General features: G+C 36.3%; 1 protein-coding gene and 1 pseudogene across 1 annotated transcript; both read right to left on the bottom strand.

Moving 5' to 3' along the window:
• Window positions 1-5129: 5129 nt before the first annotated feature.
• LOC139848741 (S-locus-specific glycoprotein BS29-1-like) lies at window positions 5130-5938 on the bottom strand. The gene is made up of 2 exons (XM_071838445.1): window positions 5410-5938; window positions 5130-5254 (listed from the first exon to the last, which is right to left on the bottom strand). The coding sequence occupies exons 1-2, from the start codon at window positions 5936-5938 to the stop codon at window positions 5130-5132; spliced, it is 654 nt and encodes a 217-aa protein (XP_071694546.1).
• A 9571-nt stretch (window positions 5939-15509) lies between these two features.
• LOC139847225 (putative receptor protein kinase ZmPK1) lies at window positions 15510-16520 on the bottom strand (annotated as a pseudogene).
• Between the last annotated feature and the right edge of the window lie 543 nt (window positions 16521-17063).

Below are 17063 nucleotides of genomic sequence, written 5' to 3'. Positions count from 1 at the left end.
ATGACATATTACTCATGGGAAATGATATCCCGACATTGAAAGATGTCAAAGCTTGGCTAGGGAAATGTTTCTCCATGAAAGACATAGGAGATGCATCATATATTTTGGGAATAAAGATCTATCGAGATAGGTCAAGGAGATTAATTGGGCTAAACCAAAGTCCATATATAGATAAGATACTGAAGAAATTCGGTATGCATAACTCCAAGAAAGGTTGCATTCCTATGAACCCTGGAATGATATTGAGCAAGTCTCAATGTCCTAATTCTGACTTGGAGTCAGCTACCATGAGTCGGACTCCATATGCTTCAGCTATAGGATCGATCATGTATGCGATGATATGCACTAGGCCTGACGTGTCGTATGCACTAAGCATGACTAGTCGTTATCAGGCCAATTCTGGTGAAGCTCATTGGATAACAGTCAAGAACATTCTAAAGTATCTTAGGAGGACTAAAGAGATGTTCTTGGTCTATGGTGGGAATGACGAGCTGAGCGTCAAAGGATACTCAGACGCTAGTTTCTAATCAGATAGAGATGATTGCTCTTCACAATCAGGATTTGTATTTATGATGAACGGTGGAGCCGTCATGTGGAGAAGTGGCAAGCAAAGTACTATTACTGATTCTACGACAGAAGCCGAGTATATAGCCATAAATGAAGCTGCTAAAGAGGCCATGTGGATAAAGAAATTCATCGGGGATCTGGGTGTGGTTCCTACAATCCATGATCCTGTTGAGATTTTCTGCGACAATGTGAGTGCGGTTGTCTTGGCTCAAGAATCGAGGTCACAAAAGCGCACACGGCACATACTCAGAAAGTACCATTACATATGTCAACTTGTAGCAGAAAATGACATATTATTAAGTAGAGTAGACACGACTAAGAACTTGACTGATCCTTTCACCAAGCCTTTGCCACAGACTAAGCATGATGCTCATAGCATGTCTATTAGCATTCGTATCATTGATGATAAAGTTTGATTGTATTTTTATGTTAAGTTTAAAACTTTAAACATTGGGTAATAATATATATATATTGCAATTGATCTGATGATTAATATATTGAGATTATATTATACGCACGATGAGATCATTTCATTGTATATTGCCATGTTTCATTTTGCATGTTTTAACTTCCAATGAATATTATTTCATAAACTTCCACAGTCGGACATTCGCTAAGGAAGAGAGAATTGAATTAAGGCTGCTATGAAGTGTAGTAATATAGGCTTAAATGAAACTACATTCATGAGGAACTTGATAGTTGATTCAAGGTTCTGGAATGACCACACTTAGATGCTATATCATTGTTTTAAGTCACAAGTAAGCTCTAAGATGGCAACATCATTTATCCTGGAGTGGATATGTATGAGAAATTCTGACACAAACTATGTTATACTTTGACCTGTTTCTAACGTTGTGCGTAAATGCCGGTCATAAGGGAGCAGATTGGGTATATCATGGAATGTGGTGGATGTCTATACAGTTGAAGCAATTTGTTCCTTCTTCTTTAAGCGAGTTTAAGCGATATCTCTGGGCCCCTCGTTTATTTGTGCTGAATTAAATGCATGGTCATGCTACGACTGAATTAATGCAATTACAGTCTATTTGATCACCACAAATCTCTATCGGGAAACATAATCTTGAACGATGATGATTGACACTTAACCATGTCACACGTTCATATAGATATCTTGAACAAAAGGATGATTGATATAAATCAAAATATAGGAGTGTAACGTAGCAGACTAGTTGTTACACATGGTGTGTCTTTTAAGACAAACCAATAATATTAATGTCAGTGCAAGTGGGAGTTTGTTGGAAATATGTTCTCGGGTTGGCTACGGTTCGACCGTGGTTTGATCGTGGTACATATATTCCGAAGATATGCCCATGACATTAAATAATAAAAGTCCATTTATCCTATTCGGTCACACACAAAGGTCAATCGTAAATTGTTTGATATACCTTCTAATCGGAAATTAATTTATTAATCATTAGTTAATGGTTTAATAAATTAAGTAAGTTTTTTTTATGTGTATACATATACTTACAAATCTAAATATGTAGAGATTTGATTAGATTTTGCAAATCATATTTTATATAAGATATAAGATTTGATTTGATTTATAAAATATAATATGATTTTGTAAATCTTATTTTATATAAAGATTTGATTTTGCAAATCTTTCCAAATCTTTATTTATTATATTTGTACTAGATGTATTATTGTATCAATTATGTGATATATAATACCAAGTCTTGGTATTGAAAAGTTATGTTACTTGTGATACAAAAACCACATATAAAAAAATGCTATTTCTTTTTCTCATTTTCCAGTAACCAAAATACTTGAGATCTATAATTGGGTTCGATTTTGGTGGAAATAAGGAAGAAGAAAAGATCCGTTAAGTAGAAGGTATAGATCGAAGCAAGGTTGGAACTTTGGGTGTCTACCGTTTAGAGGAACTTTTCTTTGAGTTTTCAAATTCGATCTTCAAAAGGCTACAAAGGTTGTATTCTAATCTTCTCTTGTTCGGTTTCGTTAATTTGTTTTGTTTGCTAAAGTTTTGTACAAAGATCCGTGGAAGAGTATGATTTTGTAAAGTTTTAAAAATGTTTCCAACCATTCCCGTTACTCCTACACCAAGACGCTCGACTAGAGTGCCCAAACCTAATCTTAGGTATTCTCCATCAGCAAACTACTTGCTCTGTACCGAGAATGGTGAACCCGAAAGTTACTTTGAGGCAAGGAAAATAAAAGAATTCATACAATGGGAGCTTGCCATGAAAGAAGAGATGGGGTCACTTGAGAAGAATAAAACTTGGTCACTAGTGAAGTTACCTCATGATAAAAGGGCGTTGAAAAACAAATGGGTGTATCGAATCAAGAATGAGTCGGATGGCAAGAAAAGGTACAAGGCTCGTTTGGTAGTCAAAGGCTTTCAACAAAAGGAAGGGGTTGACTACAAAGAGATATTTTCACCGGTAGTTAAAATGACTACTATCCGTTTGGTACTTTCTATAGTCGCATCCGAAGACTTACATCTTGAGCAACTAGATGTAAAAACGGCATTCTTACATGGTGATCTTGTTGAAGAGATCTACATGAGGCAACCCGAGGGGTTTGAGGTAAATGGTAAAGAGAAGTGGGTTTGTAAGCTAAATAAAAGTTTGTATGGATTGAAGCAAGCACCTCGGCAATGGTACTTGAAGTTTGACGAGTTTATGAAGAAGATTGGTTTCTTAAGATGTGAAGCGGATCACTGTTGCTACTTGAAGAAATTCAAGTCTTCTTACATAATCTTATTGTTGTATCTTGATGACATGTTGCTTGCAGGTTCAAACATGTCCGAAATTAACAAGTTGAAGGGATTACTTTCCCGAGAATTCGAGATGAAAGATCTTGGCGGTGCTAGGCAAATACTTGGTATGAGTATTGTGCGCGATCGTGTAAAGGGTACTCTATACTTGTCTCAATCCAAATATATTGAGAAAGTAGTAGAGAGGTTCAACATGGAAGATTCAAAGGCTCGTTCTATGCCTTTGGGAAGCACCTTAAAGTTATCGAAAAGTCAATCACCAAAAACGGAAAGAGACAAGAAGGATATGGAAAAGGTTCCATATGCATCGGTCGTGGGTAGTATTATGTATGCCATGGTTTGTACAAGACCCGATATTTCTTAAGCAGTGGGAGTTGTAAGTCGTTATATGTCTAATCCGGGGAAAGAGCATTGAGAAGCGGTCAAATGGTTGCTTCATTATTTGAAAGGTACTTCTAATATGGGATTGTGTTTCTCCAAAAACAATCTCATACTTAGAGGTTATGCGGATGCTAATTTGGGTGGATGTGATGATTCGGGGAAAAGCACTACGGGTTATGTTTTCACAATGGGGAAGACGGCGATTAGTTGGTTATCTCGATTGCAAAAGAGTGTTGCTTTGTCAACCACCGAAGCCGAATACATGGCTATTGCGGAAGCTTCTAAAGAGCTAGTGTGGTTGAAGAACTTCTTAGGCGAGTTGGGTAAAAGACAAGACTATTGCGTCTTGTATTGTGATAATCAAAGTGCGGTTCATCTTGGGAAGAATCCGGTGTTTCATAGTCGAACGAAACACATCAAGATAAGGTATCATTTTATTCGACAACATATAAATGATGGCACTTTATTCTTGGAGAAAATCCTTGGTACGAAGAATCCTGCCGATATGTTTACTAAGGTGGTTACAACGGAGAAATTGAGGTTTTGCATTACCTCAATTGGTCTTCTCATGAATTGATGAGAGAAGACCCCAACTAGAGATGTGAATGGTGTTACAAGTTTAACAAGTAGTATTGAAGACCTTTTATCGAAAGTCTACTCATCCGAAGTATGTGTTGAGCGTGCGTGTCCCAAATGGTATTTGGCGGTAATCGAAGGTGGTTTAATGTTCTTGGTTAATTCATTGATATGATTGGAGTTTTGTTCAAAGTCTCCAAGTGGGAGATTTGTTAGAGTATGGAGACATTTATACAAAACGAGAAAAAAAAATGTTTCAACACTTACACGGATTTTGCAGATTTCGGTAAGCGTGAAACAGATCAAAAAACAGAGCAAGTTGATTGTGCGCGGTGATGGTGCACGGCGCGCTCCCTGCGCGCACTAGAGAAGTTTTGATCAGAAGGCTTGCTCGAAGTTTGGGAGTGTGCACGGCGCGCACGTTTAAGTGTGCACGGCGCGCACGTTTGCTGGCAGCAGCTGGCAACCTTTTTTCATGTGGGATCCGATTTTGTTTGATTCTCCTTTTGCTTTAGGTGCAAAGTGGATACTTTACACCTTGAATTGAGGCTGTGATCATGCTAATTCAAGGGTGTAAAGCTAGTTAGTTGGCAAACATGATAATTACTTGTCATGATGAAGATTCCTTGCTAGTTTCTTAAGTGTTCTTGTTTCTCCTATAAATGGAGCTCATTGTATCTCATTGTTATACACCACTCTCAAATATTCAGTAAATAAACGATATCTAGTTGGTCCGTGGACTAAAGCAATCACAACGATTGCATATAACCACGTTATATCTTGTGTCGATTTACTTTTTCGCATTTATATTCTTTCGTTCATTAAGTGGGTGAGTGATCTTGAAGAATCACTTGCGTTGTTTAGGTCCTAATATCCTAACATCAGACGCAACGAATGAGTAATTATCGGTCGACGTAAACTCTCCTCTAGAATCAAGTAAAGCAAATCTAGTGTTGTTGAAAGTAGATCTTCCTGCACATGTACTTATTAACCAAGGATTAGGCTAATAAACACTTGTTATGGCATCATTTTTATAAAGAATGCAAAAACATTATCATTGTCGAAATAAAATTTGTAAAATCCAGAAGAAAAATTCATCCAACTTCGCGACAAAATAAGAACAGTACTTTTGGTAAAAGGCTGATTTGGAAGAAGAGTATTTGTTGGAAAATTGAAACTTTGCCAAAGATATGATTGTATTTGTACCTCAAATTGTTTAAGAACAAGATTTCCCGAATCGAGAAGTTGCAATTGCAAAGGTGAAGTAGATTTAGTGTTGCTGGCCCAAATTTTTTGGCCAGCATCCGATAAAACTAAGTTTCCTGTTTTCGACAAGAAAATTTCGGACCGTTTTCTATTGATGAGTGATTCTCTATTAGCCATCCAAACCAATGTTCGCGAACCATCTGAGGTGAGCTCAGAAAACCATATCGCGAAATGGTAAGCATTTTGGCCAATCTGGTGGAACCCGGCTGTGAAAAGGCGATTTGGTGAAACCAAATGGTCACCTTTTTCGACAGCAAGTGATGCGCCTTGAGTTAAAACATTGGTAGTAGTAAGAATATGTTGAGAATAAGAGATGATTATTATTAGAGGTAAGATCAATTTGCAAGCCATATGCATCGTGACATATGTGACATATGGAGGAGTAAACATTTTGAAATTAGTGATGATTTTTAATAGTTTGAGTATGAGTATGTCAATTTTGTTTTTATATAGTGAATTCTCTGATTATGATACGATAGTACTATTAATAGGAAGATAATAATTTAGTTTTCATATTCAACGCTTTCTAATTATGATTGACACCATAGCCGCCCCCGGACTCCTGGTTCACCGGGCCACCCCAAAGCCCCAACGCTTGAAAAGGCTATTTAATGAATTATTGGATTGGATTATCTTTTCATGATTCATGAACCGTTACCTTCCATCTTAGTGGTATCGAGCTTTAGTAGGACAGACCCGCGATTAGTTGCCAAGCAACTCGGGTTCGATTTCGAAGAAGGGGAGGTTTTTCTTTTTAGGATTTCCGCGTTTAGTTGCCAAGTAACCCGAGACCCGTAAATAGTTGTCAAACAACCCGAGTTTGAACCTTGGAGTTTCTTACCTAGCGTGCGTGGGTGCAAATGAGAGCATTCGGTGCCTCTCAAACAGTTAAAAAAAATTGCTTCAATTTTTTCGGCTTTGAATTACTAAAAACAAATCAAAAATTAAAAACTGAATCGAAAACTAAATTTAAATTTAACACACACACTGTAAAACCTTAGGCAAATCTCACATCGCCCACGGACATGAGTGATAATGGGATTATAAGGTAATACTCACGCTAAAATGACACAACGCGTTTTGGGACCACAGCCTGAGTAGAAGTGTGAGTACGTTGTGGTTAAGCATGCTCGGGCGAGAGCACTCTCAGGATGAGTGACCTCCTAGAAAAGTGCTCCTCGTGTGTGGTCGCCAAGAAAAAGCCGTGCGCCAGCGGCAAAGCGAACAATATTGTGGTCATGTTAAGCTGGGGTGTTACAGAATGGTATCAGAGCCACTCATGTGCCGTTGGGGGTGGTAGGGCAAACCTCATCGAGGACGATGAGGCCCTGAGGGGGTGAATGTAACACCCTAGGTAAATCACACATCGCCCACGGACATGAGTGATAATAGGATTATAAGGTAATACTCACCCTTAAATGACACAACGCATTTTGGGACCACAGGCTGAGTAGAAGTGTGAGTACATTGAGGTTAAGCGTGCTCGGGCGAGAGCACTACCAGGATGGGTGACATCCTGGGAAAGTGCTCCTCGTGTGTGATCGCCAAGAAAAAGTCGTGCGCCTGCGGGCAAAGAGGACAATATTGTGGTCATGTTAAGCTGGGGTGTTACACACACACACATACATACATATATATATATATATATATATATATATATATATATATATATATATATATATATATATACATATATATATATATGTATCACGCACACACATATGTAACAAACAATGAAGCAGAATATGATACACTCCTAGCAGGTCTCAAAATTGCGCAAAAAATTAATGTTAAAATTTTGCATGCGTATGTAGACTCCCAGATTATGGCAAATCAAGTAAATGGCACATTTGAAGCATATGACTTGGCAATGCAACAATATTAGAGCTTGATTAAACAAGAAGTTTTCAAGTTCAATAAATTTGAATTTAAACAAGTGCTTAAAGCACAAAACAAAAAAGCATGCGTATTGAGTAAGTTGGCTTCCATTGCCTTCAACCATATGGGAAAAAATTTATGGATTGAAGAATCATATAAAAGGCAATAGAAGAAAAACCAATTGTCGCAAACATTGGAGAAGAAGACTCAACTAGAATGACTCCAATATTTGAATTTTTAACAACAGGAAAATTGCCAGGAGATAGGTGAAGCTCGAAAAGTGCGCATGCGGGCACCAATGTACAAAATTGAGGATAAAGTGCTATATCAAAAATCATATTTGGGGCCTTTATTACGATGTCTAGGACCAAAAAAATCTGACAATGTTATTCTCAAAGTTGATCAAAGGTTCTTGCGCTCTACATGCAGGATATAAAATTATCGCAACCAAAGTTATGCGTTTGGGATATTATTGGCCGCGAATGTACAAAGACGAAACAACTGTTGTTAAGTGATGTAAATCATGTCAGATTCATGGTCTGGTAAGTAAGGCCCCACGTCATGATATAATTTCGATAACATCACCATGGCTATTTTACAAATGGGTTATCAATCTTGTGGGACAATTTTTGCCAGGAATAGGCCAAGCGCAATTTTTAATCGTTGTCGTGGATTACTTTACCAAGTGGGTAGAAGCAAAGCCAGTTAAGGAAATTATTTGAAATAAAGTACGGAACTTTGTATGGGAATACATTGTTTGTAGGTTCAGAATACAAGAGAATTTGTAAGTGACAATGGAACACAATTCGTGGGTGGAGTGTTCCATGAATGGTGCTAAGAGTTAAATATTATACAAAATTTACTGCGGTGACACTCCCGCAAGCTAACGGGCAATATGAAGTAACTAATAGGGATATAGTTAAAGGAATTAAAACAAGGTTGAGAAATTGCAATAATGGATAGGTTGAAAGAAGTGCCAAATGCATTATAGGCATATTGTACAACTCAAAAAAAGGAGTACCAGTGAAACCCCATTTAGTCTAGTGTACGGATTTGAAGCTGTAATTCCAGCATAAATAAGCGTTCCTACTCATTGAATCAATGCGTTCAATGAAAATTCCAACGCATATGCTTTAAGAGAAAACTTAAATTTGCTTGAAGAACGTTGTTTAGTTGCCGCAATACGAGAAGCGAACAACGAACATTATCACAAGTTTTTATAACTAAAAGGTGGTGCCTTTACTTTTCAATACGTTTGGCGATTAAATGAAGCTAGTAGAGGCGAAAACACAGGGAAGTTAGGCCCAATATAGGAAGGACCATATAAGGTGGTTGGTGTCAATGATGCGGGATCATATACATTGGAAGACTTAAGTGAAAAACCTGTTCCACGCGGATGGCACGCCACAACTCTGAAAAAATGTTATCTTTAAAGCAGAATAGTAAACATTTTGATTTATAATAGACCAATGCTTGTTTGAATAAAATTTGAACTCTATTCGCGCAAACTTTATAGATAATGGTCGTTTAAATGATATGAAACAAGAAAAAGATGTATATTTATATTGCACAGAGTGATTTAAATCAGTCATTTAATAGTAAATGTGGTGGTTATTATGGATAAAATTAAGCATTGGTTTACTTTTAAGATACCTAAGTATTGATTTACTTAGTGTAACAAAAAGGAAAAATAATTTTGTTATGATTGTTATATTTACACTTATTATGTGCACAATAATAGTTCAAAATATAAGAATCAATGAAGTGACACATGAACGAGTCATCAACAAAAAATAAAAAGTGTTTCAACATACGCCACCACGGGCATATAAACCAAACATTGCTATAAACAGCAAACAGTGACAAAAAGATTATATGAAGCAGCACGAGCATACACTTGTGGAAATCAAAATGTTACTTTTACTTGTCTGCGGCAAGTAAAAATAATACTTGATCTCTTTCTTAAAGTTCAGCTTTCGGAATATCATCAATAGTTGCTTCCTTGTTTTCACTAAGCTCAATAACAGAAGGGATAACAACATTTTTTATAGTTACACCAGCAATAGTCAAGGGCTGGTCCGCATCATTTCTAAGTATTTTTTGAACAACATCATGTAATGGCTCAGGAAGACCGACATTAGTGGCAATTGTTTTGAGAAAAATAGAACGATCAAATAATTTGGAAGCATCAACAAACTCCCTAAATTTCTCAGAAACAGCCTTGCAGTCCATAACCTTTTGCACAAATACTGGAAGATGCTGTTGTAATATGCAAAAGCTCGATTCTGCAACATCCCTTTGGTCCATCACTTCATTACGTTCACGAATGGTTGAGTCACGATCCACACATGTGTGTTCTCTCTCCTTTAAAGCTTGATCTTTTTCTTGACTGAACTCTTCAACTTGCTTTTTCAAATCATCTTCTCGCTTCTTCAACATCTCAAATTGATTAGCATAGTCTAACGCTTTAGATTTTGTTGCTTTAAGCTCTGGAGAAGAAGAAATCGCAAGTTGTTCAAGATGAGCAATTTTTGAGTTTCCCAAAGTCACAAGTTTCGCGTTCTTTCGAACTCTTCATCGTTGTTGACTGGACGTTGTAATTGATGAACACACGAGTAGAAAAATGTAAAGCCTTGTTGAATATAAGTGTTGGTTGAATGTTGGTTAATGAACTAAACGACAAAGTTAAGCATGATGATTAGCCAAAGAATATGTTTTGATGATGACACATACATATGCATAAGTGATGACTGACATCTTAACATAAAACACGCAAGGTCACTAATCCATACTTTATCTTGCAAATGACCAAGCTAAACATTGCTCAAAGAATGAAATTAAAGATCAGCAAAATACACAGTCAAGGTACGGTCGACCGTACACCTAGCTGTAGAACCCCAAACTGAATTGCAACGCAGTTTTATGAAAACAAGTTGCACGGTCGCCACCACGGTCAACCGTAGTGCGACCGCAGTTTTCTCTGTTACCAATTTTGACCAAATTAAGTTTGACTAGTTCCCGACATCTAAAATTCATGAAACCTTTCTCAACATGCTTAGAATAGATGCCCTCTCCATACTCAATCGAGTTTTGGTCATAAAAACACTAATCGTGGTTAATTACACCTAATGACATCTTAATGACAAATTAACCAAGATTAGGCATAACACATAAGTGTTAAACAATAACTTGTGATCATAAATCTTATCTAGATATCCTTAGTATGATCATCAAGTACCACACACTTAAGCTAATATCACTAGAACAATAATTATTATTAAAGATGACTTAGTGATTAATTAAGGCTAAATGAAGAACAATGCTTTCAAGTGTGACTAGTAAAGACTTGTAATCCTAAAATACACTTAGATACATTTAGGATGGTCACCAAGTCCCAACTAGAGATTGCTCTTCCCTTGTGCATGTGTTGGACATTAATGTGTGCTTACACATTAATCATGCAATATGTTATATTGCAAGTAAGCTTGCTAAAAGCTTAAATTATAAGTTGTGCAAATATTTATATGATTGATCTTAGTGTAACTATCTCTTACTATGTGTGAGTATTACTTGCTACTTGCTAATATGTTTAATACTCATAAATTTGTCAACTTGATTAATATGCATGCTATGTGCTTACTAGTTAGGATTCAAGTAACTAGCCTACCCCAATAAATTAAGTGTAAAATGGTTCACAATGAAATTATGGTCAATTGTTTATTTGGTCTTGTCTAAGTAACAAATTGTGGTTGCTTGTTCAAGTATGACTTAACTTGAATGTCTCTACATACTTAATGATTATCTTAGAAAGACATCATTCAATTAATCTCTACCTAAACTTACAATGAACATGACTTGTGATTAATTGGAACTAGGAAGTTAATGACATATTGACTAGTCTTTAGAATTGAACCAAACGCATTAAAGTGACTAACTAAGTCTTGACCAAACTGAGATTTCCCAAAATATCAATCAAGACACTTCTCCAAGAATGTTGGATTTACCACTATTGGAGTGTTATGTCACTTTCACACAATAAGACCAAATCTCACACACTTAATGCATATAGTACTTGTATAGGATGTTTGGTTTCTTTTGCAGGTGCTAGAAGGAGTAAAGGTGCCAAAATGTGGTGTTCAAATTTGAGTCAAACGGCTATACAACGGATACCAATTTTGGACTGGAGCATGCACGGTCGAACCACGGTCGACCGTGCTGGCAGCCGTGTGCGAACGGCTATTTTTTGAATCCTACTATAAAAGGCAAGCATTGAAGAGCATTTGAAGCTGACCCTCTTGCATATTTCAAAGGCTTATTTCCAGAGATCACAAGAGCTCTAATTACTACTCAAATGTGATCAAGCAAGAGAAGATTCTATGATCCTATAGATATAGAATTTGGTTGTTGTAAACTTACTAATCAAAATCATTAATCTTGTGAGTTTACTTAGTGTAATGTATGTCCTAGTATTGTCTTAGGATCATCATTGCAAAGTGTATAAGTCTTGTAACTTCAATTAGTGGAAGCATAGGCTAGCTTAGTGATCTACTTCCTTAAAGGGACTTAGGAAGTTGATTAATCTTATTTGGAGATTAATACTTGTCCAAGGTGAAGACAAGTTGATCTAGGTTGGAGTTGATCTTTCAAAGGGATAGAAAGATTAGGTTTGTTGTCTACCAAAGAAGTTGAAGACTTCTAAATCGGATCTCCACCAGGTTTGGAGAAAAGTGCTTAGTAAAGCAACCAATCCCGATTAGTGTAATCGGGGAGTGGATTAAGGTGGATTAGTTAACATCCACCCGAACCACTATAAATCCTTGTGTCTATGTTCTTTACATTACTTTATTCATCATTTTGAACATATACACTACACACATCAAGTTTGAGTTGAATTGGTTGATCATAGTTAATCGAATTTGGTGATCAATCGAAAAAGTGTTAAAAACTTATTAAGTAACTATTCACCCCCCTCTAGTTACTTACAATAAGCATTGCGCACAACGCTTTCATTCAACGAACAAAGTTTATCATTGATAGAAACTGGAAGAATAGTTTTCATATGATCAACTTGCGCTAAGGCAGTTTCATTAGAAACTTGCAGCTGAGACTCAAGATTATCAACAGAAACCATCAAATAGTTGTAGAAGACATTCGGAAAATATCATCAAATGAAAGCGAATTTGGAGATTTTGAGGTGTTTTTTACCATAACTTTTGGTGCAGGAACAACCTCAGTTGGATTTGCTTGAGGTTCAAAAGGAACAAAGGTAGTGGATGATGCATTTGTATCGGGAGCAACTGCAGAAAAAAAGAAAGATATATTATGGAGATAAAAGGAAAAAAACTAAAAAAATATAAAAATACTTCTGCAAAAACTTACCAACCGAAGAATCACCAGAAGATGGGACATTGCCAATACTGAGATTTGTTTGATTAACCTTAGTCTTTTTAGCGGCTTGAGCAGTTGGAACAGTTGCTTTCCTATCATACTTAGTTTCTTTGGCAGTTGGAACAGTAGCTGGCACAGACGTATCAACAGAAGCATCACTGAACCTGCCACTAGCTCCGGTATCAATAACATGCTTGCAAAGTATCAAAGCAATGTCGATTTCTCTTGCATAATCATCTAACTTCATTTTTATAAGCACGATGGTTCATATTAGTTGTAATATACGTGCAAAATAAAAAAATGCTAATGATTAAGAGAAACACTGAAAATTAAAGTATACCATTGCCATTGACATCTTCAAGAACAGGTCTAGCATCTAACGAAGGTCAGTAAGATAATACCGCCCATATAAAGTGGTGTATTGCTATATGGGCGCAAAATAACATTAGAATTTTTACATAAATCTCGCAACCAAATGCCTTCAAAGAGAAGGCAAATGAATAAGATTGACCAAATTTGAATCATGCCAGATAAGAACATCATTTGATTTAGATTGAACAATGGTAGTGTCAACAAAGAAGAAGGTTTCTTCCCAATTACCTAAACCATCTTTTGGAGTAGGAAGGAGTTTTTCGCGAGAAGTAAAAGAAAACCTGGAAGATTGGTGAAGGGCAATTTTAAGCAAGTTTTGGAAAACAACTACATGGGGAACCCTTTTATGCGCACGGAAATAAAGTTCGTACATGATAGTTCTATCTGCAGCATAAGGATGAAATTGACTATTCCTACATTATATGATTTTGCTAATTCTACAAAGAAATCTGTTACTGGAACCCTAAGATTTCCATAAAATATTGCTGCTTCGTAAATGGCAACCTTATTTTTTGGGGGATTGTTAACTCTATGATGAGGTTGAGGAGCAGAAGGGTGGAAATCTTTAAGTAAGGGATGCTGAACAATTAATTGTTTAATCTGTTCATCACCAATTCACGATTTAACATCAGCAACAGTTAAATCAACAAAAGAAGTAGAACCAATATTTTCACTAGTAGAACCCATGGTTTTGAAACGAATAAGCAATTGATAATGAAAACAAACACAACTAACATGCTTCTACGACAAAATTTTGCAAAACAGTGCGATTAGGAGACGATGAACAAGATGAATAGTAAATGGCAGAAAGACAGTTCGTGAAAATTTGAAATTTTAAGAAAAATACAAATGGTAACTTTTTAAGGGATTTTATAATGAAAATAAAAAACAATCAAGACCGTACACGTGTCTTAATTGAACTATGTGTATTTTTATATGATCAATTGATAGCGCGTGAGAATTTAATTATACGTGCTTAGTCAATCATCATGAAATCCCTAACAAATGTAATGATTATCGAAAATAAGTCGATTGTACGTTTTAATATAAAACATGTGGTTATTGTTTGGCGAGCAAGCGGATAATAAATACTTTCAAGAGTTTGACACATTAAAATTGTCATTTAAACATATCAAACTGGAGGGACTTGATTGTATATGCGGCTGCGCATATTCATACCCGTAACATTATAAAGCGCATTAATGGTGCACATGTTTGATAATATAAGCGCATATTGCAGTAAAGCACGCAAGACTGGTTCCAGAGTATCATAAATAGGAATGTTACCACCTTAAGGGGTTAAGTCATTATCATTTGTTATGAGCTCCATATTTACATAAAAGATAAAACGCTCTCAAGAAACATGAATATGATCATGTGATTCTTCATGTTTGGGACGTGGTGGTTATGTACTTGAAGATGAATAATCTTCAAGTATCGATCATAGGGTCCTTAAAACATCGAAACGCCCCCAATCTCCATTTTTTTGCACTAGAGTTTGTTTTGATCCAATAAGGAAAGAAATAAACTCGTTCACTAGTATACTTGAATTCATTTCGAAATTATAAGCGACTCCACTAAACATAATCATAATCATAATCATAATTATCATAATTCATATCGAACATCACTATGATGGGATGTTGTAATTAGTAGAGGGGCCATTATGTAATTTACCGTAATCTATGATTTCATTTCTTACCCTCAACGGAAAAGGAATGAAATCATAGACGGTGAGATTGAGACGGTACATATCGTTTTAGGGCTAAAATCAATCACACAAACGCACACGCACTCCACTGCCGGTCGTCATCACTTTCATGTTTTTCCGGTTACGGCCTCCGTACACCCACCGTCCGTTACCGCCGTCGTCTTCGTCTCACAGCCGCACAATCTCCACTGCCGTCTCACTTTCTCTCCGTTACTGCTGTCCGAACTCTGCTCTTATCAACACCCCGTGTAAGATTCTAACAATTTGATTACATCTGGAAATTTAGGGTTATGTTATTACTTCATATTTTGCATCTGTTTCTATCCATCTTCTAACTGAATTGTTTTTGAATTTACAGTAGGTGATTATATTTAGGTGTTGATACATACACAAGTAACCCTAGTTGTTCGTTTATGCTGTTGCTTATATTTGGTTTACAGTTCGTATAGTTCAATTGAATACTTCCATAGGGATATATCTTGTTCATAATTGATACCCATAATCCATAATCATAATTTATATCCATAATTATAATCATAATTATCATAATTATAATTATGTGAAAAATATTACACAAGATCATTTTATATTTTTATGAACCTAGTTATACAACTAGTACAGTCTGATAACAAATGAATCATCAAACTCTGGATGAAGAAGCATATGTACCACTTGATTCATTGAAGGTCTTGCATCTCTATCTTCCTCTGCACATTGTAACGCAATTTTTAAAACATTCTTCAAACTTCTCGTTTCATATTCACCACACGTCTCAACGTTCACAACTTTTTCAACACCATCATCACTAATCTTGTCACAAACCCACTCAACCAATGTTTGATCTCTCCCACTATTTCCACCGTTACTCTGTTGCATTTGCAACGGGCTCTTCCCCATTATCATCTTTAGTATCACAACCCCGTAACTATAAACATCAACTTTTGACGTAATAGGAAGATTAAAAACCCATTCGGGAGCCATATATCCTCTAACCCTTGAAAAACTTGAACCCTCAACTACGCTTTGATCAATCAACTTAGACAACCCAAAATCCGCCACTTTTGGACTATAACAAGAATCCAACAATATGTTATGTGGTTTAACATCACAATGCAAAACCCACTCAAGGCATTCTTCATGTAGATAAGCTAGCCCTTTCGCTACACCAATCGCAATTGCTAAAACCTTTTGAATCAAGCTGATTTGCGCCTAACATTGCAGCTAGTGAACCATTCTCCATGTACTCATACACCAAGATCCTATGCTTTTTCTCGGCACAATAACCATACATTTCTATCAAGTTCTTATGGTTTATTCTCTCAATCGTTATTATCTCGGCTAGAAATGCAGCCTCTCCTTTGGTTGCCTCATTAAGTGTCTTAATTGCTACCACCCGGTTATCGGGCAATACGCCTTTGTAAACAATACCACTATCACCTCTTTCAATCTCGTCCCTAAATTTACGAGACGCCTTTACTATGTCATCGTACCTAAACCTTTTAAATCCAGACCAATTGCAAGGTAGGGTTGGTTTTTTCCACTTGAAAGCCGTTTGGTAGTATAATATATGACTAAAAAAACTGCAACTTCAATTTCAAGAAGAATGATACCGAACCACAACATGAACTTGGTCGACTTGTTTGGGACCTTCTCGACATATTCTCATTCCACTTCGATATAGAACTCAAGCAATTCAATTCTGGCTCCTTGGAAATAATCTTTGATCAAATGATGATACATTAATCTTGGATAGTTGAACATAAGTTGTATAAACTGAATCTAAACTATGGCCATTAAACAACATAATCTTGACATAACATTTAAACACTCTCATCCCTGGGTCAAAGCTATATTGAACCGCTTTACAATTAGTATCATTCAAGCAAGTATTCTTACATGTTTCAAGATTGATCACCACCGTATACGACGAATCAAATCCAATAAATATTATATTCGGGTACCTTATGAATTCATAGTTTTCACGATCTTGTGTATCATTGAACGTGGTTTCACACCCTAAAGATAAATCTGAGTGGTTTTTTGGCCTTATATCCATATACACAAGTGCATATCCTTCTCTTTTCACGACTATACGTACTAATGCTATTTAGACCACAACTTCCATGAATTAGACATGGTAGACTTGTTGTCTGAAAAGAAACACTC

This window comes from Rutidosis leptorrhynchoides, chromosome 5 (assembly GCF_046630445.1).
Source record: "Rutidosis leptorrhynchoides isolate AG116_Rl617_1_P2 chromosome 5, CSIRO_AGI_Rlap_v1, whole genome shotgun sequence".
Taxonomy (NCBI): Eukaryota; Viridiplantae; Streptophyta; class Magnoliopsida; order Asterales; family Asteraceae; genus Rutidosis; species Rutidosis leptorrhynchoides.
This window is presented reverse-complemented; position numbering and strand designations above follow the sequence as displayed.